This window comes from Protopterus annectens, chromosome 3.part0 (genome assembly GCF_019279795.1).
Source record: "Protopterus annectens isolate FY-2018-M chromosome 3.part0, PAN1.0, whole genome shotgun sequence".
NCBI classification, from domain to species: Eukaryota; Metazoa; Chordata; order Ceratodontiformes; family Protopteridae; genus Protopterus; species Protopterus annectens.
In genome coordinates, this window is record NC_056731.1 from 851,376,118 (window position 1) to 851,401,952 (window position 25,835).

Consider the following 25,835-nt stretch of genomic DNA (forward strand, 5'->3'; position numbering starts at 1 on the left):
AATTAAACTTAAAAATTTACAATATAAAAGAAGAATCCTCCAAACAAATAACTTTAAGTCCTTAAACAAGATTGCTGCTTTGGAAGATTCTGTAACAGATGTAGACTACAGGTTAACAGAAAGAGAGAAAAATATAGTATTAGTCCTGAACAAAAGCACTAATGTTATTAAATTAGTATCAAGTCACGTGTCCTTCATTACTTTTGTTAGTCTGTTGATTTTTAGTTTTTTAGTTGGTTTGTTTCTTCAAGAAAACACCAAACTCATTGAAAAGATAGACGACATGACAAATAGAACAAGGAGAAACAACATAAGAATCTATAGCATACCAGAGCAGATGGAAGGGGACAATATAATTTCCTGACTTCTTGGATTCCTGAAATCCTTAACATACCTGAAGCACAATCCTTCGGGATAGAAAGGGCACACAGGTCTTAAACTACAACTTGTGTATCCAGTAAAAACAGCCATCCAAGGTCAATTATTGTAAGATTTAGCTCCACTCAAAATACCTTGTTTTAAGAACTGTCTGGTCCCTTGCTCCATTAAAAATTGGTGGCCAAACTTTTAGGTTTGACGACTTCTCACCCCTTGTAATGTCCAAAAGAAAAACGTGTCCCTTGAATAACATAATTAAAAAAGGAAGGAATCAAAGCACAACTCATCTTTCCATCGTGAATAAGCCTATCCCTGTCAGAAGGAAAGAAAACACTTGACTCTCTCGAAGCATCATCCACATTTGTCCAAAAAAGAACCTTTTAAGTCGACCTGAACCCACGGATTCTTCAATGAACTTAAAACAACAAGCTTCAGAAAATGAGTGGACTATTAAAGAAAAAAAAAGAAACCCAACGACAACTGATTATACATAACTTCACATTTCATGGAAGTTTTTGATGTCCTTCAAGGATGCATCTGCAGTCATCACATATGGGTTGTCCTGCCTCAGGCAGCCCTTTGGTCGGCCGGAGTCCAAAGTCTGGGTCCGGTGTCGGCTGATGTCGCCCTCTCCCCAACGTCAGAGTGCCTGGGGTATAAAAGGGTCAGCCGACGCCATCTTCCCCAGTCTTTCTTGCCGCGTGGTGCCCGAAGCAGAAGCAGTTCTGAAGTGCCGGTCGGCCAGCTCCTGTAATTCAGCTACCGAAGACTTCAAAAGCTAAGTACCCCATTGGGGACTCTTTCTTGCCTCAGCCGATGTCAGATAAAGTTAATAATTGCTTAACTTGTGGGAAACAAATACCTCATAAGGATTTCCACTCTTACTGCCTCCCCTGCCTAGGCCCAGACCACGACGTCTCTGCCTGTTCAGCTTGTGCTTCCTTCAACCGACGCACTCTTAGACGTCGGGCGGAGTTGGCAGAGGAATTTTTTGGGGCTAGTTTTTCATACAATATGCCGTCGGAGACCCCGACTTCATATTTAACAAAGAAACGGAAGGACAAGGACCGACACACGCGGGCCGCGGTTTTGGCTGAAACCACGGCCAGGCCTACCGCGAGTGTCTCTGTCTCTGCTGAAACAGAGTCCTTGGTACTTCCGACCCCCGAAACCGCTCAACCGACAACCTCGGACCCGGAGGCCCCTGCTGAGTCAGTTATTGAATTTCCCTTAGAAACTGGTGTCTTGGAAACTTCCAACACCATTCCTCTAGACAAAACTACACCAGCACGTGGTGCAGCTAGGCCTCCTGCATCCATGTCCATAAAGGCTTTCACCAGGGCTAAAGCTGCTAAACATACAAAAGCTATGCCTCCCAGGGTTATTCCTCAGGGACCCTCTACCAGATCACAGATTCTAACTTTAGCAGAGGACCTTATCTCCTTAATTAGGGGCTCTCAACCCCATCCGGACAGAGGCTCTCAACCCCCTCTAGACAAAAGACCCAGGGTTGAGCCCTCTGATCCCCACTCCTCAGAGGAGGCCTCTGATGGCTCTGCTCTCTCGGACTACCAGGAGGAGGCTTTTTTGGCCTATGAGGATTCTGATGCAGAGGAATCAATCCCCTCAGCCTCCCCTCCTGAAGAACTATCCTTCGGGGAGACCCTTCACACTGAGAGAGCATTTCAAATGGCAGGGCCAGGAATTCTCCGACTCCAGGAAAAGATTAAGAACTTTTCTGCATTTACCTCAGCATAGACCTTTGGCTATTCCTCCTGTTTTGACTGTCATTGATGATGTGTACTCTGAGTCTAGCATAACCCCTGACACTCTTCCTCCGGCCCCTGCCAAACCCGATAGGTACTACAGGGTCCTGGAGTCGCATCTTTTTCTTTACAAGGCCCACTCTGCTGATCCAGAAACTATTTCCCAGGGCCCTAAAGGGGTTGCAGCTACCACTACTAAAAATCCACTCCCCTCTGAAAGGGAGTCCAGGGCTTTAGAGAGATGGGGTAAAAAAGTGTATACTTCTGCTACTCTTTCTATGAGGGCATTAAATTGTCAATTTCATATGATACAGTACCAAGAGTATTTGTTAGATGAATTGCATAAGAAACTGTCTTCTCCTGAACCCCTAGATTGCAAATCACTTCAGGATCTGGTACATAACTCCCAGCAGGTTAGCAACCATTTCTTACAGTGTGGTTATGATGCATTGGAAGCTTCATGTAGGTCAGCTATGACAGGTGCAGTCATACGTAGGCATGCTTGGCTGAAGGAACAATCTCTGCCAGACCATGTTAAAGCTAAGCTTCTGGATGCTCCACTGGAAAAGCAAAAGTTATTTGGCTCCACTGCTCAGGAGGTCTTAAAGAAATTTGAGGAAAAGGCAAAATCTGTACAAACAGTCAAATATTTCCTACAAGTCCAACCACCAAGATTCAGCAGAAATTGGCCTACCAAGAATTGGTCCTTTCCAGACACAGAAGGATTCCAGAGAGGCAAGAACAGGCGTGCCAGAAGTAGAAGGCAAGTTAGAGGCTCCTACAGAGGACATCAATGGCAGCCTCCCGACCAGAGAGGTAGTGCAGGACCTTCAACTGCTGCACAAGGACAGACTCAATGACTTTACTTTGACTCCGCCAACCAGGGCTCAATTAGAAGCACCTTTGGGCGGAAAGCTTTCCTTATTCTCAGAAAATTGGCACAGTATTACAGGAGACAAATGGACATTGCAAATAATAGACAAAAGATACAGGTTCCATTTTCACACATTGCCAAAAAGAAAAGGCATGCCAGACCTGCCACCAAATCAAAGGGCAGAGGCTTTGAAACAAATCTCCAACTTAATGCAAATGAAAGCTATAGAAAAGGTTCCTCTTTCAGAACAAGGCCAAGGATTTTACTCCAGACTATTCCTTGTTCCAAGAAAAGAAAATCAATGGAGGCCTATTCTCGACTTGTCCGCACTGAATACTTATCTCATTGTGCCTAAGTTCAAAATGCTGACTCTACAGCAACTCATTCCCATGCTGGGCAAGGGGTCTTGGCTGGTGACTCTAGACCTCAAGGAGGCATACCTGCATGTCCCTATCAGACAAAGTTGCAGAAGACACCTCAGATTTCTTGCAGGTTCAGAGCATTATCAATTCTCAGCATTGCCCTTTGGCTTATCTACTGCGCCCAGAGTATTCACGAAATGCCTGGCATCAGTAATAGCACACTGCAGACTTCAGGGGATTCAAATATACCCATATCTGGACGACTGCCTTATACAAGCGGACAGCCAACAAACTTTGGTAAAGGACTTGAATTATGCCATCCGCCTACTGCAGGCCTTGGGTTATACAGTCAACATTCACAAATCAAGACTTGTTCCATCCCAAAGAATAACTTTTCTGGGTGCGGATCTAGACACAACCACCCAAATGTTTTTTCTCACAGAAGAAAAACAAAGACAACTACCGGATTACTTCAAGAATCTGACAAGACAAACTCAGCTGACTGCAAGGAAATTCCTGCAGGCCCTGGGTTACATGGCATTTTGCATTCTTCTGATTCCACAAGCAAGGCTGCATATGAGGAAACTACAATGGTACCTAAGGAGTTTATGGTCTCAGCACAGTCACAGCTTAGAAGCTTTGATCCCACTCATTCCATGCCTCCAAAAGGAATTTCTGTGGTGGGCTCAAGCAAGCCAGTCGAACAGGGGTCTGCCCTTCAGCAAACCAATAGCCAGCCAAACCATTACAACGGACGCTTCAGACCACGGTTGGGGAGCACACATGGAGAGCAGATGTATTCAAGGACTATGGTCACAAAAGGAGCTACGCATGCACATAAACCAAAAGGAAATGCTGGCAGCGATACATGCAATCGAGGCCTTCAAACCCTTTCTACATCAAGGCCACCTGCTAATAAGGACAGACAACACCACAGTTATGTGGTACATAAATAAGCAAGGAGGCACCCATTCCTACCCTCTTTGCAGACTGGCAATGAATCTATGGGAACTTTCCTTGAAACTCAATATAGAGCTGCAATCCCAGTTTGTGCCAGGAAAACACAATATACTGGCGGACAGCTTAAGCAGAAATATCATGGATGCACACGAATGGATGCTGCACCCAGACATCTTCCTACAGATAACACAGTCATGGGGAAGGCCAGACATAGATCTTTTTGCCTCCCCCCACAATCATCCGCTGAAGAAATTCTGCTCAAGGACATACCACCCACAAGCATGGAAAGTGGACGCCCTATCTTTCAGCTGGAGAACTCTAACAGTGTATGCATTTCCACCTCTTCCATTAATGACCAAGGTCTTACTGAAGATCAGGACAGAGCAGCCAAAAGTGATTCTGATAGCTCCGGACTGGCCAAGACAGCACTGGTACCCACTGTTAAAGAGCATGTCACGCACGAAACCATGGCCGCTTCCTCAGTGGCCACTTCTCCTGACACAGCACAATTACAAAACTCTGCATTCCAACCTGAAAACCTTGCAGCTAACAGCCTGGAAAATACCTTGACTCCTCCTCAGGATAAGCTATCCAAGAGAGTGAAGGATATCATCATGGAAGCTCGCAGGCCTTCCACAAGAAAGGCATATTCAGCAAAATGGAAAAGATTTCACACTTGGAGCACCACAAAGGGCCTATATGCGACAGTGATGAACATGGCACATATCCTGGAATACTTGGCAGAAATGCTCCATAATGGCCTGTCTTATTCTTCCATTAAAATTCATGCTTCAGCAATTTCAGCAAAGTACAATACTGACCCACCTGTCTTTTCTCATCCTCTTCCAAGACAGTTTCTAAGAGGAATTAAAAACATCAATCCTCCAAGGAAACCTCCAGTGCCTACTTGGGACCTTAACTTCGTGTTGGAAAAACTAACTCTGCCTCCCTTTGAACCAGCAGCATCTGCAGAACTACAGTTCCTGTCTTGGAAGACCGCCTTCCTTCTGGCCATAACCTCAGCAAGAAGAGTATCTGAGTTACAGGCCCTCATGGCAGTACAGCCATTTCTTATTTTTCATCAGGACAGAGTCTCATTGAGGATCAATCCTTCATTTATGCCAAAGGTGGTATCCAGGGTCTCATTAAACCAAGCTATTCACCTGCCTACCTTCTTTCCAAATCCACAAAACAAAGGGGAGAAACTAATGCACACCCTGGACATACACAAGACAGTTGCGCTACTACTTGGACAGAACTAAAAGCTACAGAAAAACTGATCAGCTGTTGGTGGCATATGCTGCTGGTGCACAAGGAAAAGCAATTTCCAAACAGACAATTTCAAAATGGATAGGGAATTGCATACGTTTTTGTTATTCCTTTCATGGAAAAACTGTGCCAGCTAACATTAGACCTCATTCCACCAGAGCCACAGCCACCTCCACAGCCTTCTTAAGAGGGGTGGCTACCAAGGACATTTTAGAAGCTGCTACATGGAGTTCCGTGCATACATTTTCCAAGCATTACAGTTTACCTTTATATTCCAGATCCAGAGCAGGCTTTGCTACGGCAGTCCTGCAGGGCTTTTTAGCTAAACCATCCTTTACATAGATCCTCCACCCCCAGCATGGCTATGGTATTCTACCCATATGTGATGACTGCAGATGCATCCTTGAAGGACATAGTACAGTTTTGTACCTACCATAAATGTAGATGTCCGATAGGTATGCATCTGCAGTCAGGTTTACCCTCCCTCCTTCCCCTCTTGGGTATTTATTGGGTACTTTCCCCTCTCATAGCTAGCTGGGGTTATCTATTATGGTGTATTTGTTTTATATATAAATATATATATATATTTATATGCATATATATTTCTGTGCATGTTTGGAATTTATTGCATTTCTCCAAATTTAGCCTTCCTTTGAGGGCACCTGGCATCTGGGGCAAGAAACACTGAGGAAGATGGCGTCGGCTGACCCTTTTATACCCCAGGCGCTCTGACATCGGGGAGATGGTGACATCAGCCGACGCCGGACCCAGACTTTGGAATCCGGCCGACCGAAGGGCTGCCTGAGGCAGGACAACCCATATGTGATGACTGCAGATGCATACCTATCGGACATCTACATTTATGGTAGGTACAAAACTGTACTTTTTCTCCCTTCTAAATAATGTTCAGAAGGTAATGTAACTTTTTTTTCTCTCCTATTATCTTTCCCGCAACAATGCTATCGTTATAGATTATATATATTACTCAACATTCAAGTAAATCAAAATCTTATCCAACTGCAAACTGCTGTTTTATACTTTTATCTCTCCTATGTACATGGCATAGCACTAGGGAAATGGTATAAAATCACTTATTTCATATATTTATATATATTTATTTTATATCCTATACTTATTTCTTCATGTATGTGCCTTCCCTTTCTGTTTTTAGGACTAGTGTTATAGTATTAAATCACTGCAGAAGAGAGAAATGCATACTGTTAACTAATTAAAAGGAAAGTGGTGACATTTTATTATTATATATACATTTACTACTCAGCTGAACTACTGCAGTGTGCTCCATTTAGCGAATATATCTTATAGCTGTGTATGGTTGGTAATTTGGAGCTTTTATTTTAAATATTTATCATTTTACGAGTTATGCTTAAAAGCTTTATTTTCGCCTCCTTACTTTTTGATGGAATTTTGACAACTTTTGTGAGAAGCTCAAGCTCTAAAGGCTTCAGTTAGCATGCAGACTCATGAGAAACAATCTGTGCTGTCTTCTAAGAAGTCGGCCTGACCTTTGAACCTGTTTCTCTTCCCTGAACTCTTAACAGCCAGTCAGATGCAAGAATGATTGAACTGTTTTCATTTATGTAGCAATTTTTTTTTTATTTAAAAAGTCTTATAAGCATATGTTTTACTGTAACTAGTGGTTTATTTAGTCTGAATTACATTTATATTTAAATAAAAATTACAAATATGTTTCTGACAGTGACAGTTTTAAATGCATCCTTTTTCTTGTCTGCTTTAATGACATTACAGTCCTGTATTTACTCATAGCAACAAACAATTAAGATTAATCAATTTCTTAGTCTGTTTAGATAAAAAGAATTTTAAGAAATTGTATACAGCCTCCTGTTCCTAGTTCATGCATACATAGTATATTAATATGCATGCAGTTTCCCTTCAGCTTGCTGTTAACCTGCAGGAGCTAGGAATTCCCACTAGATGTCCTGAGAGGGTTAGTTTGTGGCTTCTATGAGAGCTATACTTGTTGTTGCATCTTTTAGCTTTTTCCCGGTTAGGGGTCGCCACAGCGGAACTCCGGTCCGCTAATGATTGGGTAAAGATTATTACGTGCCGAGTTACCAGCCCTGACGCACAACCTTCAACGAAGGTACGGCCCTTCACGCGTGTCTCCCCACAGAAGATGCTTTAGCTGAGAATCGAACGGACAATGTCTTGCTGTGAGTCGACAACGCTACTATAGTAAGCCTGGATATAGTATATCCATGCAGAAAATTAAAATATATTGTTTTATTTTCAAATTTAGAGTTTTTATATTGCCCATAACAGTTTTAAAAAGTGCGTTTGTCATAATGAATCAACGAAAGCACTTTTCAGTTTTACTTGTAATAGCAGTCTCCATCAAATGACATAACATTTTATCTATTAGTGTCAGTGGATTGAACGACCCCATGAAAAGGAGTAGTGTCAACAAATACTTAATGCTACATAAAGCAGATTTTGCATTCATTCGGGAATCAAACTTGGTAACAGAAGAGCTAAACAAATTAACCTTTAAGGATTATAAGATTTTGCTAAGTTCAAACTACAACCACAAAAGAAGAGATGTTCTAATTTTACACAGAAAAATCAATGAGAATTCCAGAAATAGTTGACTCATACTCAAGCAATGATGGTATGCTTGCTTTAGTCATACTAAAACTAGATAAAAAGATGTACACTTTTGCAAACACCTACTGGGTACTGCATATTGGGACTAAAACTGTGAAAAATGTTTAGACACCATAACATTAAAGTCTAAAGGTGTTGGGTGATTTTAATTGTATCTTGTCCCCCACTGGATATCACAAGCTCTAAGCCCTTCAAGATGTCCCCTGTTGCCAAGCACTGGAACTACATAAGACAGAAACCTAATTGACACTGATGATATAAAAATATTATCCTCCCTGAAGTATTCTCACTATTCCTACAGATGTGTCACACAGACCAACATAGACAAAGTCTTTGTAACCAGTTCTTTACTGGCCAAAACTGATGGGGCATGATGTCAGCATTACATTGCCTGACCACAATGCTATCACCTTCAGTGTAACAGTTAATACTGACCCCTTAAACTTCTACCAAAGACTACCTGCTTATCTAGTAACAGTACAAGGATTTAAAGAATGGTTTCTGGATGAAATAAAGTTTTACCTAGACGTCAATAATAGAGAGGTTTCAGATCTTATCCAATGGGACACTTTAACGGTAGTCTTACACGAAGTCAAAAGTTGGTATATAAATAAAAGGAGAGTGGTATAAAAAAACTGGTACACATACAAAAAGAATTTGAACTAAAACTTGCATCTAATGACAAATCTACATTAGCTGACATATGTAATCTGAACAAGGAATATCAGGATGTCATGCAGCATAAAATATCAATAAATCTGGAAAAAACAGATTACAGTCCTACACTATTAATCCCAAGAGTATGCATGGGATTGGGATTAGCTCTAAATATTTAAATGAGAAAAGTCATATAAAAGAAAAATACACTAGAAATAATTAAACTGTCAGTTACACATCTAAAATAAATCTTACTATATTTTAAAAAATTACAAGAATATTAATAACTCATCTGCAAGTGACAAAAGCATAGACAACTTTCTTGCTAATAATATTCAAGAGAAGCTATCCAAACACAATATTAAAAACATAGATAAACCCTTTTCATTTAAAGAATTAAAGAAACAAATACAAAATCTTAAGACAAAAAAGGCACCAGGGCTGGATGGTCTCATTCTGGAATTTTACAAACTCTTACCTGATAACATCTTGAAAATCTTACTCGGTGCATTCCAAGAAGTTAAAACTGCAGCAAGCATCGCTCCCTCATGGAAATATTCTGTCATCTCTCCCATCTTAAAACCAAATAAAGAGCCCAACCTTTACATATCTCTGCTTAACATTGACTACAAGATATTCATGTTTATCTTAACAGACAGATTAAATAATATTCTTTCAATATTAATTCATGAAGACCAAACCAGGTTTATCAAAAACAGAAGGGTACAAGACAATGTAATTAGATTACTGTCTTTAATAGACTTGGCAAACAAGAAAAATGAGCTTTCTATCTTGAGCATTGATATAGATAAATCTTTTGACTCCCTAAGTTAGCCATATCTGTTTTAAAGATCTTCAAAAATCCAATTTCTCCTCAAACTTTATAGGATTAATTAAAAAACTATATGAAAAGTCCATAACCTATGTAAAGATTGGATCTTGTTTATCTAGCCCATTTGAAATATTAATCGGTACTAAACAGGGCTGCCCCCACTCCCCATTACTCTTTGCCCTGGCTATTGAGCTTCTTGCAAATTATGTTAGAAATGGCGGTGTTAAAGGATATAAAGTGTCAGATAAATTATTCCCCATGATACATCTGTGTGCTGATTACCTACTAATAACTTCTAATGATATTGAAAATTCAGTCGGTCAACTATTACATAATCTAAACTTCTTTGCAAACATCTCTGGTCTAAAATTCAATCACAACAAAATTCGGGCACTTCTAGTGAATAAAAATGTTACTATGAAGCTTACATCAAAAGGAGACTTAAACCGGAGGGTACACATATTAAATAGGTAGGTATCATTATTGAATCTAATTATAAACAAAATCACACTCGTCTAATTACCAACAACTTATAAACTCAATTACTAGTTTAATAGTCAGTTGGAACAGATTCTTCTTCACATTTGAAGACAGGCTAATTTTAACCAAAATTATGCTGTTACCTAAAATATTATTCATTGGCCAAGCTCTAATAATTCCCCCATCTGTCAAAATTAAACAGAAAATTAATAATGTGTTGCTTAACTTCTTTGGTATCCCAATAAAACAAAAATTTCTCTGCTCTGGCACACCACAAGCTGGGAGGAAGGAGGTATAGGGTTTCCAAATATTGATTTTTAGTTGAACTCTGCATTTATTAATATAGTTTTGCTTTGGAATAACACTTGTACATCATATTGGAAATCAGTACATGAAACCTTACTTAATACTAATAGGACGTTGCTCGAACCATATACTCAAATACATACAAACATCTTTATATGGTGCAGTGAGTATGGTGAGTGGGCGGTGCAGTGGTTAACGCTGTCACCTCACAGCAAGAGGTTCTCCGGTTCGATTCTCAGCTGGGGTGCCTTCTGTGTGGAGTTTGCATGTTCTCCCTGCGTTCGCGTGGGTTTCCTCCGGGTACTCCGGTTTCCTCCCACATTCTAAAGACATGCTTCTGGAGCATATCTCCCTGGGCCTCCGCTGAAAACAGGATCTGTGGAACCTAGTCGGACTTTCCCGGTCAACAAATAATAAATAAAAAAAAATAAATAAAATATGGATTTTAAAAATATACATTCAAAGTGAAAGGTCAAAACTTGTTCTCACACCTGTTATAAACCATATGTTGCTGTTGTTTAAAAAGTTTCTGTTTAGTCAATTAAGAATTTATTAATTGTTTCCTTTTGCTTACACAAATGAATGTTTGATACATTTTGATACTCAGAAAATGTTAGAATTTAAGAAGGGTGACCAATTATATTGGAATCAAGTTCTCTCAGCTAATAAAATAAGTTCTGAAGACTACTTGATCAGCAGATATAGTTTGCAAAATTGCAATTGGCTGGACATCCAAACTTGTAAGGATTTGTACATACTAAGCTCGTAACCTCAGTAGAGGCATGCAATAAGCTTAAAAATCTTGGATTTTATCTCAGCAGTTATTAATAGCTCACCCAGGAATACTTCATACATATGTTATTTATAAAATTCTCAGAAATGATTTTAGCAAAACAGAGGTTTCTTTTTGGAATTATTCAAGTGAAGTTAATAGACAAGTATTCTCAGAAAAAGATAAAAAAAAAAAAAAAACTTTATTTACAGTTGGTGGAGCAATTTACATCTTCTTGTTCTGGCATGTACATACATGGAAATTTTTACATAGATGTTTTTTTCACATAGACTAGCAGTAATGTACAAGAAAGATTAAATGTAGACACCCTGATGCTGAATGAATACATATGGTTGTTAATTACAAAATAATTTCCCCATTTTGGTTAGGTCTCCTTCTTATACACCACTACTGGTTTATTACCAACTTTTCCCAATACTTCCAAATCAACATCAAAAATTTTCCAATATTTTAAAATAATATTTTTAATATCAAGAAAATTAGACGTATAAGTAAGAGTTAGTGCACGTCCAAAATCTACCTGTTTGTTATTATGATTATCATGACTTTGAGTAGCTACCCGAGCTAAAAGGGCAAAAAAATTACCATTAATTCTTTTATTTTTGATACCTCTTTTAAAGGACTTTTTGAAGGAACAAAATCAGATTTACAAAAGGGTGGTACTTTTAAATGTGGGAGATGCGCCCAATGTCCTTATGTTATGGATAGGAAATGATTAAATTAAAAAAATTTGGGTACATTACTAGTAAGAAAAAAGTGTATTGTTATAGTAAAGGGGTAGTTTACTTAGTCTTTTGTAAACTATGTGAGAAGTACTATGTAGGCAAAACTAAGAATGCCCTAAAGACTAGAATATACCAGCATTTATATGATATTAAACACAAAAATGAAAACAATGCATTATACAAGCATTTATGTATTGAACCCACTCGCTCCTTTCTATTTTTTATTTTAGAGCAAGTGGATTTAGGACCCCGGGGGGGGGGGGCAATGAATAATTATCTAGAGTTTTTAGAACTCATATGGCAAATTAGACTTGATGTATACCATGCCCCTGGTTTGAATGATAGGATGTCTTTGTCTTCAGTGTTAAAATTAAAATCGATGTTTTTCTTTTAACAATAATGTTAAATATTAGTGTTTTAATATTGTTATATGGACTTTGTAGGGACTTATTGTATTTTACTATATTAATACTGTTTAATATACGAGTAGCAGCTGTTTGCATTAATTGAGGGGAAATGATGTCATTTTCCATGGGATGGGTTAAGCACTATATTTAAACTGGTGTAAGTAGCAGTATTTGTATTCTGATGAAGTCATTTATTTGACGAAAGCGCTTAATACTGCTTTGGAGTTGCTGTTTATATTTTTGTTGTACTTTTTAGTACTTGCAATTTTTACTATACTGTTAAGTTATTGTGTTATAAAATGAATAAAAACATTTTGGAAGGAAAAAAAGGCAATTGATTCTATTCCATACTTTTCATTGTTCCAAGAACAGAAGAAGGTTCTTGGAGGCCAGTTTGAGTTGTCTACCCTGACCACCTTTTAAGGGTTCCAGAACTTAAGATGTTAACACACTAAAATCTTTTTCCTCTATATTTTTGCCAAAGCTTTCCTGGCTACCATTGGTCCTAAAGGATGCTTACCTACATATTCCTATTTATTCTCAACAAGGGATGTTTTTAAGATGCTGTGCCTTTGGATTTCACTTTCAGTTTACTGCTTTGCCTTTTGGGTTTTCCATGTCTCCAAGAGAGTTCACAATGTCTAGCCCCAGTCATAGTATTTTCAAGATTCCCGGGTATCCATGTCTGCCCTTATCTGGATGATTTCCTGATTGAGGATAGTCTCCTTCTGAAATTTATTCATTTTAGAGTTTGTCATTGATCTCTCTCAAAACCTAGGATTCAGTCTGAACATCAAGTCAAATCTTCTTCGCCCTCATTCCCCAAGTGTTCCTAGGTTGCAGTCTCAGTACGTACTTAAAGATGGTCTTTCTTTCAAAAAAGAATGTTAACAGATTTCTTTCTGTCCCTGACCAGCCTTTCCTTGTCCTCTGCAAGTGGTGTTCTGAGAGCCCTGGGATACATAGCATCTACAATACAAAGTATTCCATTTGTCAGACTTCATATGAGGAAAATTTGTCGGTACCTAAAATGTTTCTAGGAACAAGAATGACATCCTATGTCATTCCCAGTTTCCCCTCCCTCTCTTATCTTTCATGAAGAAAGAACTGTTTTGATGGATCATGCTGGTAAGACCAAACCCAGGCATCTATTTTCTTATTTCACGTTGTCTGCAAAAGGTCTGTCTGGATGCATCAGTCATGGGTTTGGGAGTTTGGGGGACAACCACAAAGCATTCTTTAGCTATGTCTGCAACCTCAAAGGCAATACACAATTGTGTGCAGACCCCATTGTAAATGGAGCCACCTGTTCTGAACCAAAAGATATAGCATACCACCTGGCTGATGAATTCAGCTCCAACTTTACCCCCTCAACCCTTCCTCTGCAAATACCATCAAATACAACTCCCCCTACTGTTACTAGGGAACAGGTCCTTAAGGCTCTCTCTAAGACCAGTGACACTGCATCAGTGGGCCCAGGCAATATCCCAGGATGCCTTCTAAGTAGCATAAAACATGACCTATCAGGTACTCTGGAATTACTATTTAATTGTAGCCTCCAAACAGGCTTCATGCCTCATGAATGGAGAACAGCAACAGTCATTCCTCTGCACAAAGGTGGGCCATCTGCAGACCTTGGAAACTACAAACCCATAAGTCTCACAATTATTTTCATGGTTTTACACACAAGACTAATCATGGAAATGATCAATAATGGTATAGTAAACCTCCAGACACTGGACCCAACCCAGTTTGGTTTTGTCAAGGACAGGTCATGCCTACTCAACCTGGTGGGCTTCTTTGAGAAGGTAACCAAAGTAATGGATTAAGGAAAAATGATTCACACTGTCTACCTTAACCTGGCGAAGGCATTTGACATGATACTCAACTTGGGCATTGCTGATATACTCAAGAGGTTAGGTACAAATCCGTATGTCACCAGATGGATAGCATACTGGCTCACAGGACCCAAGAAGTTAGAATTGGGGAGTCCACCTCTACAAAGAGGCCAGTCACAAGTGGAGTCCCTCCGGGATCGGCCTTTGGACCACTCATTTTTGGCATTTACTTCTCTGAAGTCAAGACCAGTGTCAGTGGTCTCTGGCTAACTATGTTTACAGATGATTGCAAATTAGGAGCTGTCATTGAATCCTGCACTGACATAGATGTTCTCCAGGAGGGTCTGACAGACAAACTGGTGTCAGAGCCATGGACTAAAACTAAATGTCAAGAAATGCATAATAGTATCCTTTGGGAAGTCATCCACCCCTGGTAACTGTCATATTGACAACACACCCCTTAGAGTTGATCCAGTAGTCAGGGACTTAGGGACACACAGTAATCTAGCCTTTGACCATCATGTGTCTATAGTGGTGAAGAAATCCTTCTTTGTTGCACAACTTATAAACAAAGATATGGCATCTAAGTCCAAGGAATTTGTTCCATTGTATTCGACATTCATCAGACCTATCATTGAGTGCAGTGCCCCTTTTGGTATGTTTGTAACCAGGCACATCCAAAAACTGGAACATCAACAGATGTTCCTCGGTAAAAGAATACAGGGTGCAAGTAAAATGTCCTGTGCAGACCACCTCAAGGCCCTATCCCTGTATTCTGTCTCCTACAGGCTTTTGAGAGGAGATCTATGTCTGGCATATACAGGGCATTGTCAGACCCCACTCTGATGGGCCTCCTGCATATAGGTTCATAGGTTTGTACTAGGCTATCTGCCCTGGGGCATTTATAAGCCTAGCCAGAGTGTGTTTGGCTTTCGCCACCCTTTTAGACCGGTTTACTGTGCCTCTGTAGAGTAGGTCACATAAGATAGCCCTTTTAAGGTTAGTTTACTGTGCCCCTGTCTAACAGGGACACAGAAGAGATCCCAGGGGTGAACTTATGATCTCCCATCCACTCATCAAGATTTCTCTTGAAGAGGGTCAGCGAGGGGCTCTGCCTAACATGGACTGGGATTCTGTTCCAGAGTGAGGGCAGCCTCTGGGATATGAATCTGTCCCTCCAGCATGTCCTATTTATTTCTGTGCTGAGGTTCAAGTCCCTGGAGCGTGTAGCTGTAAGGGACTTGGAGTTCCTGAGGTGGAGCATGTCCATTAATTCTGGGTTGGACATGGCTTTATACGTCAGGCATAGATCACCTCTGAGTAGGCGGCAAGCAACTGAGTAGAGCTGGAGTTTCTTTAGCCGAACTGCATAGGGCATCTGTTTGAGTCCCTTGATCCTCTTGGTGAGGTACTTTTGGGGCCTCTCCAATTGCTGCAGGTGTTGGGTAAGGTACATCCCAAATGGGGCATTGTATTCAATTATGGGCCTGATGAGTGATGAGTAGAGGGGCACAATGACCTCTCTTGTTCTAGATGTGAACCCTTTCGTGATAAGGTGGGCTATATAGAAGGTCTTTCTAACCACTCTGGCAACGTGATTGTCAAAAGAGAGGTTTCTATCTACTTGGGTCCTCAAATCCCTAATTACTTCTTCCGCACTTAATGGATTACCACCTATGTGGTAATTTGTGGGCACTTTGTTTTTCTTGAAGGGGATGACTATGCACTTTTTGGCATTTAGCTTAAGGCCATGGCTCTGGCAGCAGTTATCCGTCTCTGTGAGACCCTTTTTGGAGGATGCTTGTGTCAGCCGGAGAATCGATTGTGGAGCCCAGCTTGCAGTCATCTGCGAACTTGGTCAGCCATAGTCCTCCCGTATTAGCCTGCACCTCAGAGAAGTATATACTGAACAAGAGAGGTCCTAGGACTGAGCCTTGTGGGACGCCACTTGTAACTGGTTTGGAGTCTGACATGGCACCTGCAATACTGACCATGTGGGTTCTATCCCTGAGCCAGTTTGCAACCCATCTTGTGACATAGTGGTTGATATTTAAGCTGGTGAGCTTATTTATGATGCCCGAGTGGGGTATTGTGTCAAAAGCTTTTGCGAGGTCCAGGTAGGCCGTGTGGACTACCTTCCCTTCATCTCTGGCCTTGGTAACTGTTTCAAAGAAGTTGACCAGGTTCAAGAGGCAAGATCTGCCCTTAAAGCCGAATTGGGTGGGATCCAGTGTCTGGAGGTTACCAATGTCCTTGTTTGAGTTCCATGTTGATATGCTCCATAGCTTTGCAGACCAGACTAGTCAGGCTTATATGGCGATAGTTTCCTGGGTCCGTTGCGGCACCACCTTTGTGGAGCAGGACCACTGTTGCTGTACGCCATTCCTTGGGTACATATCCTGTAGTAAGGCTTAGATTGAACAGTGACTTTGTGAGGATTTAGTTCTTCTTAGAGCTCGTGTAAGACGCAGCCCGGGACACCATCTGGTCCCATTGATGCTGTGTTTTTTGCTTTGGAGAGGGCAGCTCTCACCTGTGCATTTGTGATGTCAGGGAGGCTGCATTCTGTTGGGATAGACATTCGGTCTTTTGGGGGGGGGAAGGGGGGGAAAGTTTGCACCGAACCTGTCTGCCAAGATGTTGGCAATGTCTGTGGGATCAGTGTATTTTTTTGTCATTTTGTACCAACTCCAAGCATATCTGGGAGTTGCCCCCCAGATTCCTGACATAACTAAAGGCCTTGTGATTATCTTTAGTGTCTTGTGCAATTTTTCTTTCGAAGCTGGCCTTAGATAATTTTATGAGGGATCGTAGTTTCTTGCTAGTACTGATCAGAGATGCCTTCCCTTTTTGGGATTTTGCTCTGTCATGTAGCAGCTTCTTCCTTCTGTTGTATAGCTTAATTATGTCCGGGGTCCACCAGACTGGTCTCCTGCCTTTGGAGGAGTGAGTCTTGGTTTATTTGGGATAGCACGATCCATGCATTCCTGTAGGTGTCCATAAAATGCATTTGTAAAGGATTCTGCTGTTTGGGCAGTATTTTCCACTGGCCTGGTGGCTTTGAAGGATTCCACCTCGGTTTTGAGAAGTGTGAAATTTGCTTTTGAGAATATTTTCACCGTGATTTCCTTGGCTGGGGTTGGGGATGGGATATGGATGTCCAGTGAGATTAATTTATGGTCTGATCTTATCAATGAGGGACATACCTCTGGTGTGGAACATAGAGTCCCCATGTTGGTGATGACCAGGTCCAATATGTTATCCCCTCTTGTGGGAGTAGTGACCAGTTGTTCCATAGCATTTGAGTTTATAAATTCTAGGAACCGTTGGGCAAGGGTGTTGGGGCTTGAGTAGTTTTCCCAGTCGATGTTTGGGTACTTGAAGTCACCCAATATTATTGTGTTTGGAGAGACCTTCATATTCTCCAGTGTTCTCAGGAAGGCCAAGTGGGGTTCCTGAGTTTGGGAGAGCTGTCTGTAGCAGGCTTCAAACTGAAAGGCAGTTTTGCCCACTGTTAACTGTACATGGATAGTCTCCAATGCTTTGTGTAGTGCCACTAACCTGGAGGTATGGGTATCTTTGATGAATATGTATACTCCCCCCTCCTTTTGTGGTTCGGTCCGAGTTTTGGGGCCGAAAAGCATGGTATGAGGTATAACCTGATAGTGCTGGGCTGCTCTCTGAGGCCTTGAATCAGGTCTCTGTCACTGCACAGATATCGATATTCTCCATACTGAGGAGAGCCTCGAGTGCATGCATCTTGAGGTTTAGACTTCTGGCGTTGAGCAACATTACCCTTAGTTTTTTTTTCTTGTGTTGTTTATGGATGTGGGTTTGTCTTTTGAGCCTTGCCTAAAAAAGGCACTATGGGGGTGACGAGCATCAACAATCAGCACCAGAATTACCCGTTCTGAAGACTTAAACCTTGCCTGTAATGTAAATAGGACCTGCTGGAGAGATAAGTATGTATCCTAGAAACTACCCCATCTATGAAACAGGCTCCCCATCCACGTGAACGAGTTCCACCATAACCCAATTCAAGTACAGCTTGGACAATTGTATGGGGAACAAGAAATTCATCCCTGGTTTTGGAACCTGTGTCTACTGGACACAGGCAGCCTGTAAATGGTTCATCTCCCAAACCCCTGCTTACACTCATCAGGGGTATCAGAACTTGTCAGAGATTTGGGATGTATGGCTAGGCTTAAAGCCCTTGTGGTTCTTAGCCTTAGTAAATGCCTATGAGCCCATGGGTTTCTAGAGTGCTGTTCAGTGCCATCCTACTCCCAAGTTCTCTCTTGAGCATTTGTACTCACCCTTCTGTTATGAATAATGTGACAGAGATATGAAAACCTAGTACAGTTGTGTAATATCTTCCTTTGACAGTAGATGTCCTTTTCACTTTTGCTGTATTCGCTCCCTCTCTCCTGCCCCCCACTCTGTGCTCTATACTGTTCACCCTGCCCTCTTAGCCAGTAATTGTTCTCTTTCTACTTCTGGATGCACACGTTTCTGCTAGTCACTAGGGGCATTCTGTTCCTCCTGGGGCTTTTCAGTTTTAAGTGTGTGCATCAGTACATTACCTTTATGCCCTACAACTTGTGTGGGGAGCATACATGTGACATACAGCTCCTGTAAATACTAAAGGCTTTGAAATGCTGGCTGGACATTGGGCTATACGTGGTTGGAAATCCATTTTTTATGAATACTGCAGCAGTGAATAGTAGGACATCTACCATTATGGTTAGATTTTACACAGCTGTAATTCTCATTACAACTTGGTGACCCTTCTAGGTGTTTCTACAGTTGCATGCTACTGACACCTCTAGGCATCTAATATAGACAGTTCATATTTGCATTAATAATTTCAAAACTATACTATATACAAGACATTTTCTTCTTAAAGCTTACGTGATGGACAATACACCTTCACTAATATTTGAACTCTGTATAGTGCTATTCATATACTATTTATTTATATTGTCATAATTTTCATATTTTGCTAAATATCTTAATCAAGTAACTGACAGAACTGCATGACTTCATATGAAAGTTCACAGATAGACAAAATGCTGTTGACAGTATGTATGTGTGCAGCTTGAATTGCTACTGATATATTCTAAGGTTTTAATCAAACACTACAAAATTAATGTTTGCTATATTTAAATCAGTTTGACCTACAATCTAATGAACACCACCACTGTAAAGATCTGTTTGTGCTGAACAGGTCATTTGCATTTCTTTTATGACCCTTATGGCTCCAGAGAAATGTGCATTTGTTTGAAATGTGAGGCCATAACTCAGTCATCAGGAGTTGAACAAACCTTCAGTGAATGAGTTTAAAGGCATTCTATGTAAAGGGACCCCCCCACCCCAAGAAAATCTTTTCAACCTCCTTGGAGCCTGAATTATGTGCTCAAGAAAGTGTTTACTACCTTTTGGACCTTTTTTCTTGCACCTTTAAAGTTATGCACATGAAAAACAGTTCTGTAGCTTTGACCTTGGCAAAAAGAGTTTCTTGAATTATAAGCCCTCATGTCTGTTTCACGTATTCTGTTATTTTCACAGGAACAGCATATTCCTCAGAACTAATTAAACCTTTATGCCTAAGGTAGTCACTGATGTCTCTCTGAATCAGTCAGTTAGTTCACCTTCCTTTGTTTTTCTTCACCCTCAGACAGGTGAAAGGATTCTTCAATTAGATGTACACAGACAACTAAGATTTTATTTGGGCAACACTAAAACCTTCATAAAATCTAATCCGTTTTTAATTTCCTTTTAGGTGAAAAGGAAAGTCTGTCAGTGTCTAAGTACCCCATATCCAGATGGATTTCTTTTGCCATTTCTTGTTATTGTTTCCATTGAAAGTCTCTCAAAGGTAATACAAGACCAATGGCTTCTTCGGGTGCCTTTTTCAAAGGGCTTGATTGTGGATCTATTTTAAAAGCAGCTAATTGGCCTTCCATTCACACATTCACCAAAGGTTTACAGGATTGATGAGTTTTCTAGAGACAGAGCAGGTTTAGCCAGACACATCCTTCCAAAGTTACTAGATTCCAGTTGTGTATATTTCACCCCTTCCTGGTGTACTTAAAAGCCTTATGAATCATCCAGTCTGTCTGCATTGCTGCAAAAAGTAATCTAAAGATGATCTATTCGAACATCTACTGTTATGGTAAGATCACAGTCAGAGTACATGTGTCCTCCCTCCATCCTCCTCCTCCTTTAGGCCGAGGTGGAATCCCTATTTAACAGTATTTTCCCCTCTGTTTTTACCAGAGTCTGTCCTCCTCTTGATCCAGTGTGTATTTACCAGGGAAATGAAAACTCAGGATTTTCATGCTTCTAGATCCTTACTTGCCAACATGTAAGTCTCAGGATAAACGTGCAGTGCATAAACTTGGTATATTGGCCAAACATGTGATATCCTTGGCAGGATATGTCCCATCTGTCAGCCATATTGCTAAGAGTAATCCAATTCAAACATCTAATGCTATGGTAAGTGTTTTATACAGCAGTACATTCTGATAGTCTGCAAATGCGTTGTCATTAAAGGGATGGCCAAGATTTAAGGAAAATATCTAAAGCTGTTACTAAAACTGTATTAATTACTGATGTATATTATTTCACAGGTTGCATCTCAGCGAATCAGCTGTGTGGATCTCTCCTGTAGCAGCTTAGAATACCTCCCCACTAACCTCTTCTATAGTCAGGACCTCACACACCTCAATGTCAAACAGAACTTCCTAAAGCTGGAGCCAGGGCCATCTAGAAGCTTATGTGACCTGCAAAGGTGAGATGATATATAATCAGTATGATTGCTTCGTGATATGTAATCTCTTTTCTGCTTGATGAACTGCAGTTTAAGAAGCTGTGTATTTTTTCAAAATATGATGTTTTAAAGAGTTCCCGATCATATCTTTTTATTGGTAGGGTATTCCCCAGGGGCACATTAATCTATTTCTGAAACATGCCTGCTAGGTAGATCCGACTGTAAAAACTGTTTGTGCCCTGATCTTTTTCTTTTCGATTCTGTGTTGATTGTGCTAATTATAAATTCTGGGCACAAGTTTCCAAACAGAATTGGTTCAGACGTAGCTTTACATACTAAGCACAGGCTCCTGTAAATAGTCTTTGGGTTGCCAAGGGCAAGTGTAGTGCTTTTGTACATTTGTTTTTACCCTTTCTATTTTCTTTACTAGTTTGCATTTTCTTAGAGAGTCATGTGGCTTATTTTATCCTGCAGAACTGTTACATTATAGTATATAAATGCCCTGATCAATGATGTGTATAATGGTATGGTGACATTCACTGTAATCAAGGATGATCGTTAACTGCAGCATAAGCCTTACTCACTGTTTTCAGCACACTTAGTGCTTAATTTATTGTCTGTAATATGTTTTATTTTCTCTTTCAGTCTTTCTATTAATGTTATAATTAAAGTGCATGTCTTTTTTTCTTGACTTTTAGTGCTACTGTTTGCATTTTTGAGAATGAGGCTGTTATTTCACAAAATACTGGTTTTGTTTAAACTGTCCTGAAGTTTTTTTGCATCCTTAGGGGAATTAAGTACATTTGCCCAGTTCGTAGTCATAAACACACACTACTAATCACAATATGCCACCACTAGTTACAATTTGGGAAAATTACCAAATAGGACTAGTCCCAAGCTTAAGCCCTGAGGGGCTCCATTGGACACATAAGGGCTTAGGGCAAGGTACTCTGTAGTTTTGCCTTTTTTGAGTTTTTCCTTTATCCATATATTTTCTTTCCCCATTCTTCCAATACCGTCAAACCTCATCATCATTGATCGAGCCTATTTGTTCTCAATATCAGAGGTGAGAGCTAGTCACGATGAAGTTGTCACGCAGGCAGACTGCCTGTTCTATAGTTTGATGTGCATTCTTACCTAAGTAAGGCCCTGCTGCTGCATCCATGAGGTGTCTGCATACATGCACCTTCACATGTAACTAATTGTAAAGGATATCTGTTACACTTACCATAATTGTAGGTGTTTGAGTAGATTAATGTTGCAGTACTGATCTTTTGGTCTTCCTGCCACAAGAAGCCAGCAACCAGCCTGGTTTCCAGAGTCTCCATCATTCCTAGCTGACGGGCATACAGTGGCCAACTTTCAGATGTCCGGATATGAGGGGTATCTAGTGCCATCTTCAGGTCTTTCTAGACAGCGAACAGCAGTCTGATGCCTGAGGGCAGCATGACTCTTCCAGATGTCACCAAAAACTTTTATGGATAGGGGTAGAAGTGGAGGACCAGCCATATGTGTGTAGAAAGAGTAGGGAATGATGAAGAATAGGGCCACCCATCCAGTGTACCTTCTTCGTAATCTCACCCCCCCACCCCCCAGCATAGGGAGAGTTTAGGAGGGGTAAACAGACCAAGAGATAGCGGGGTGGGAGTTTGTACTACAACACTGATCTACTCTAACATTTGTAACTATGGTAAGTGTGATACAACTGAACTATGTTCTTCATAGTCAGTGTGGCAGTCCTAATTCTTGGGAAGACTCCCAAAGCTACTAGTTTGGGGCAGGCTGTTTGTTGGCTCCCTGGGAGAGCAGGATTTGTAGAACAGCAGTTGCAAACCTTGCCTTAGTCCTGGAGGCACTGACTAAATGGTAGTGTTTAGTAAAAGTATAGATGGATGTCCATTTGGCAGATTCCAGGATAGCCTGTGTAGGAACACCTTTGAGGAAGGCAGTGGTGGCTGCACAGTGTCTTATGGAGTGTGATTGGTCACGGGTTGGTACTGATTTACAATGATTAGCATAACAGAAGGTGATGCAGTTGGCTATCCATTTAGTGGTACTCTGGAGACTAGACTGCCTTCTTAGGTTCATAGGTATATACTAGGCTAACTGCCACCAGGGCCTTTAAACCTAGCCATGCAGCCCAACTCAGCTGTGTCCCCATATAACATGAGCGTCTGTGGGGACAGAGTTGGGTCCACATAACATGCATTTATTTGGAAGGGTATGTATGTTATGAGGTTGCTAAAGGATTAGTAGGGGTGAGTGTGTTAGTTATGGAATATTTACTTTTAGCCTCTGTCAGAAACATGGGGGAGGGCCAGACCGGGGGTGAATTTTTGATCTCCCATCCAGTGGTCAGAGTTGCATTTGAGTAGGGTTAGGGATGGATTCTGCTTCACATAGATGATAATCTTATTCCAAAGCAAGGGGATCTTTTAAGAACTTGTCTATCATGCCAGTATGTTCTACTTATGCTGCAAGCAATGCTTGAATCCTTGGCTCTAGTGTTTCTGGTGCTGTTCATTTTGCCAATGTGCAATAGGACAGTCAGGACTGGATCTGATGATGTCTTGCATGCCAGGCATAGATTGTCTGTCAGTGATCTGTAGGAGACTGAGTGCAGAGATATGGCTTTAAGGCGATCTGTATAGTACATTATGTTAATACCCCGGATTCTCTTGGTGAGGAACCTCTGTGGTCATTCCAACCTTGCATGTGCCTAGTCAGGTACATGCCAAAGAGGACATTGTACTCAATGATGGGTCTGATAATGGTTGAGTAGACCAGTACTGTAGCATCCTTGGACCTGGATGGCTTGCCCTTTATAAATTGCAGATATCAATAACTATGGCCAGTTGCAAAACTCACTTTTTTCACCCTTGTATGTATTGGCACTCCAAAATGTCTACTCATTAAAGATGCAAGTAGTAGCTTCAGTCTTCTACTTTTCAGCACCACAGGCAAAAGTAATGAAAAAGGCATTCACTCCTTTTCCTTCTGCAAAGGCCATCAGTAGTTGGTTTGCTTTGTTAGGGAATTTTGTCCTGTCTAGGTAGTATCTGATCTGATGGTGTACAGGCAGGGAATGCAAAATTTGTTATGCCTTATTCGTTGGATTAATAAAGAACACTGGTAAATAGCCTGATTCAAGGAAAGCTGCAAAGCTATTTTAGGCATAAAGGATGGATTAGATGTCCTTTGATTTCACTGCTGCAATATTCCTTACAACAGGGGTCTCCTGCCAAGGGTGGCCCAATGCCCAGCCGGTATACTCAAAGCCTTAAGGTTGCTAAGGGTACACCATACATCATATGCATGGCATAGGGCATAAAGGTGACGTCTGGATGTATCATCCTCAGAACTTCTTTGCCGAAGCTATCATCTGTCTGAATGCTCGCTTTGTTTGCTGGTTCACCAAGCCATTTTTCAGTTAAGGCCCTGTTGGGGTTTTATCTTTTTTTTCTTTTGTTGTTGCTTGTGGGGTTCATGCCATCCAGAAAGGGTAAATGTCAGTGGGGAGACAGATTCCCCATAAAGATTGTCACAAGCAGTGTCTATTTTGTGTACGTGCTTTCCACGACCATACATTCTGTTCTGTTTGCCAGTCTTTCATCCCAAAGAACATGTGTAGTTCGCTTTCCTCTTTGTCTATATGTTTAGAAAACTGACATCTTAAGCTGTTGGCAAAAGAGGCCATGGAAAGCAGTTTCCATTCTGAGGGTCAGCCATCCACAAAGAAGGCCAAGAAAGCTAGGTCTGATTCTTCTGCTGTGCCGCCTCACACCAGATGTCTTTCAAGACTAGTGAAAGCCTGGAAGATTGCCCGGCTCCTTTGTTGGATTCCTCTGCCACGACCGCTTCGGAGGCTTGCATGGATCCCGCTTCACACATGTCCCTGGAAGCCTTGCAGACATCCGCTTCAGATGTTCAGGGAGAACTGTGGCTGATTATTACCGAAGGGCCTAGGGGTGTTCCTCAGATTTTGGATAGGGAGGAGGTACCAACTACCATTATAGAGTGTCGTAGATCTGAGCCTTCTAATTTTTTCAAGGCTTTCTCTTTAAAGAAGAAACAAAAAACTAAACGTGTTTCTCCTGCTCCTAAGGACCGTCAGAGTGAATGGCACAATTTCAGTCAAGGTTAGTTTAATGCCCTTATATGGCTTTGAAGCCTTCTCAAGGGGTTTCTGTCCCTGCTCCGCCTTGGTCTTCTACTCCTCTTAAGGGGCCTAGGGAACAAGATTCGGATAAGAAATCCCTTGTTTATTAGTCTCTGATTCCTTAGACTATGATTCTGAGGTAGAGCAGTCCACTAGTCTTGACTCTCCTTTTGAGGAGATTTCTTTTGGGAACAGTTTCCAGAATGATGGAATTTTTCAAATGGAATTCTGCCCAGTTGTCTGAGGCTCAGAAGACATGTTATGGGCTTCTGCAAATGGAATCTCCTAGGCCTTCTCCTGTTCCTCCTGTTGTGTGCAGAGGAAGTATTCCTGGCTTCAGCTTCAATCTTTGCCTGATGTCATTAAGGCTAAATTGGATGCTCCTCTGGATAGCAAGCGTTTGTTTGGCTCTGCTGCAGAATTAAGTCTCTACAGGAAAAGGGTAAGGCCTTACAGGATCTAAAACATATTTTTGTTTCTCTTGTACCTAAATTCCAAAGGAATTACCCTAGTAAGCTGGCCTTTGTAAGGTAGTCCACCCAAAAAGGTATGGAGGGTGGTAGAAGGGCTCCTCCTGCTAAGGCTACCCAGACTCTCTTAGTTCAGAAATCTCC

The 25,835-nt window shown here is 41.1% G+C and overlaps 1 protein-coding gene across 1 annotated transcript in view; it reads left to right on the top strand.

The window, feature by feature from the left end:
• The window catches only part of PHLPP1 (PH domain and leucine rich repeat protein phosphatase 1), a 1,852,281-nt gene that overhangs the window by 502,595 nt on the left and 1,323,851 nt on the right, over nucleotides 1-25,835 (top strand). The window contains 1 exon segment of the mRNA XM_044065187.1: nucleotides 20,921-21,083. Within this exon segment, the coding sequence (XP_043921122.1) occupies nucleotides 20,921-21,083 (163 nt within the window).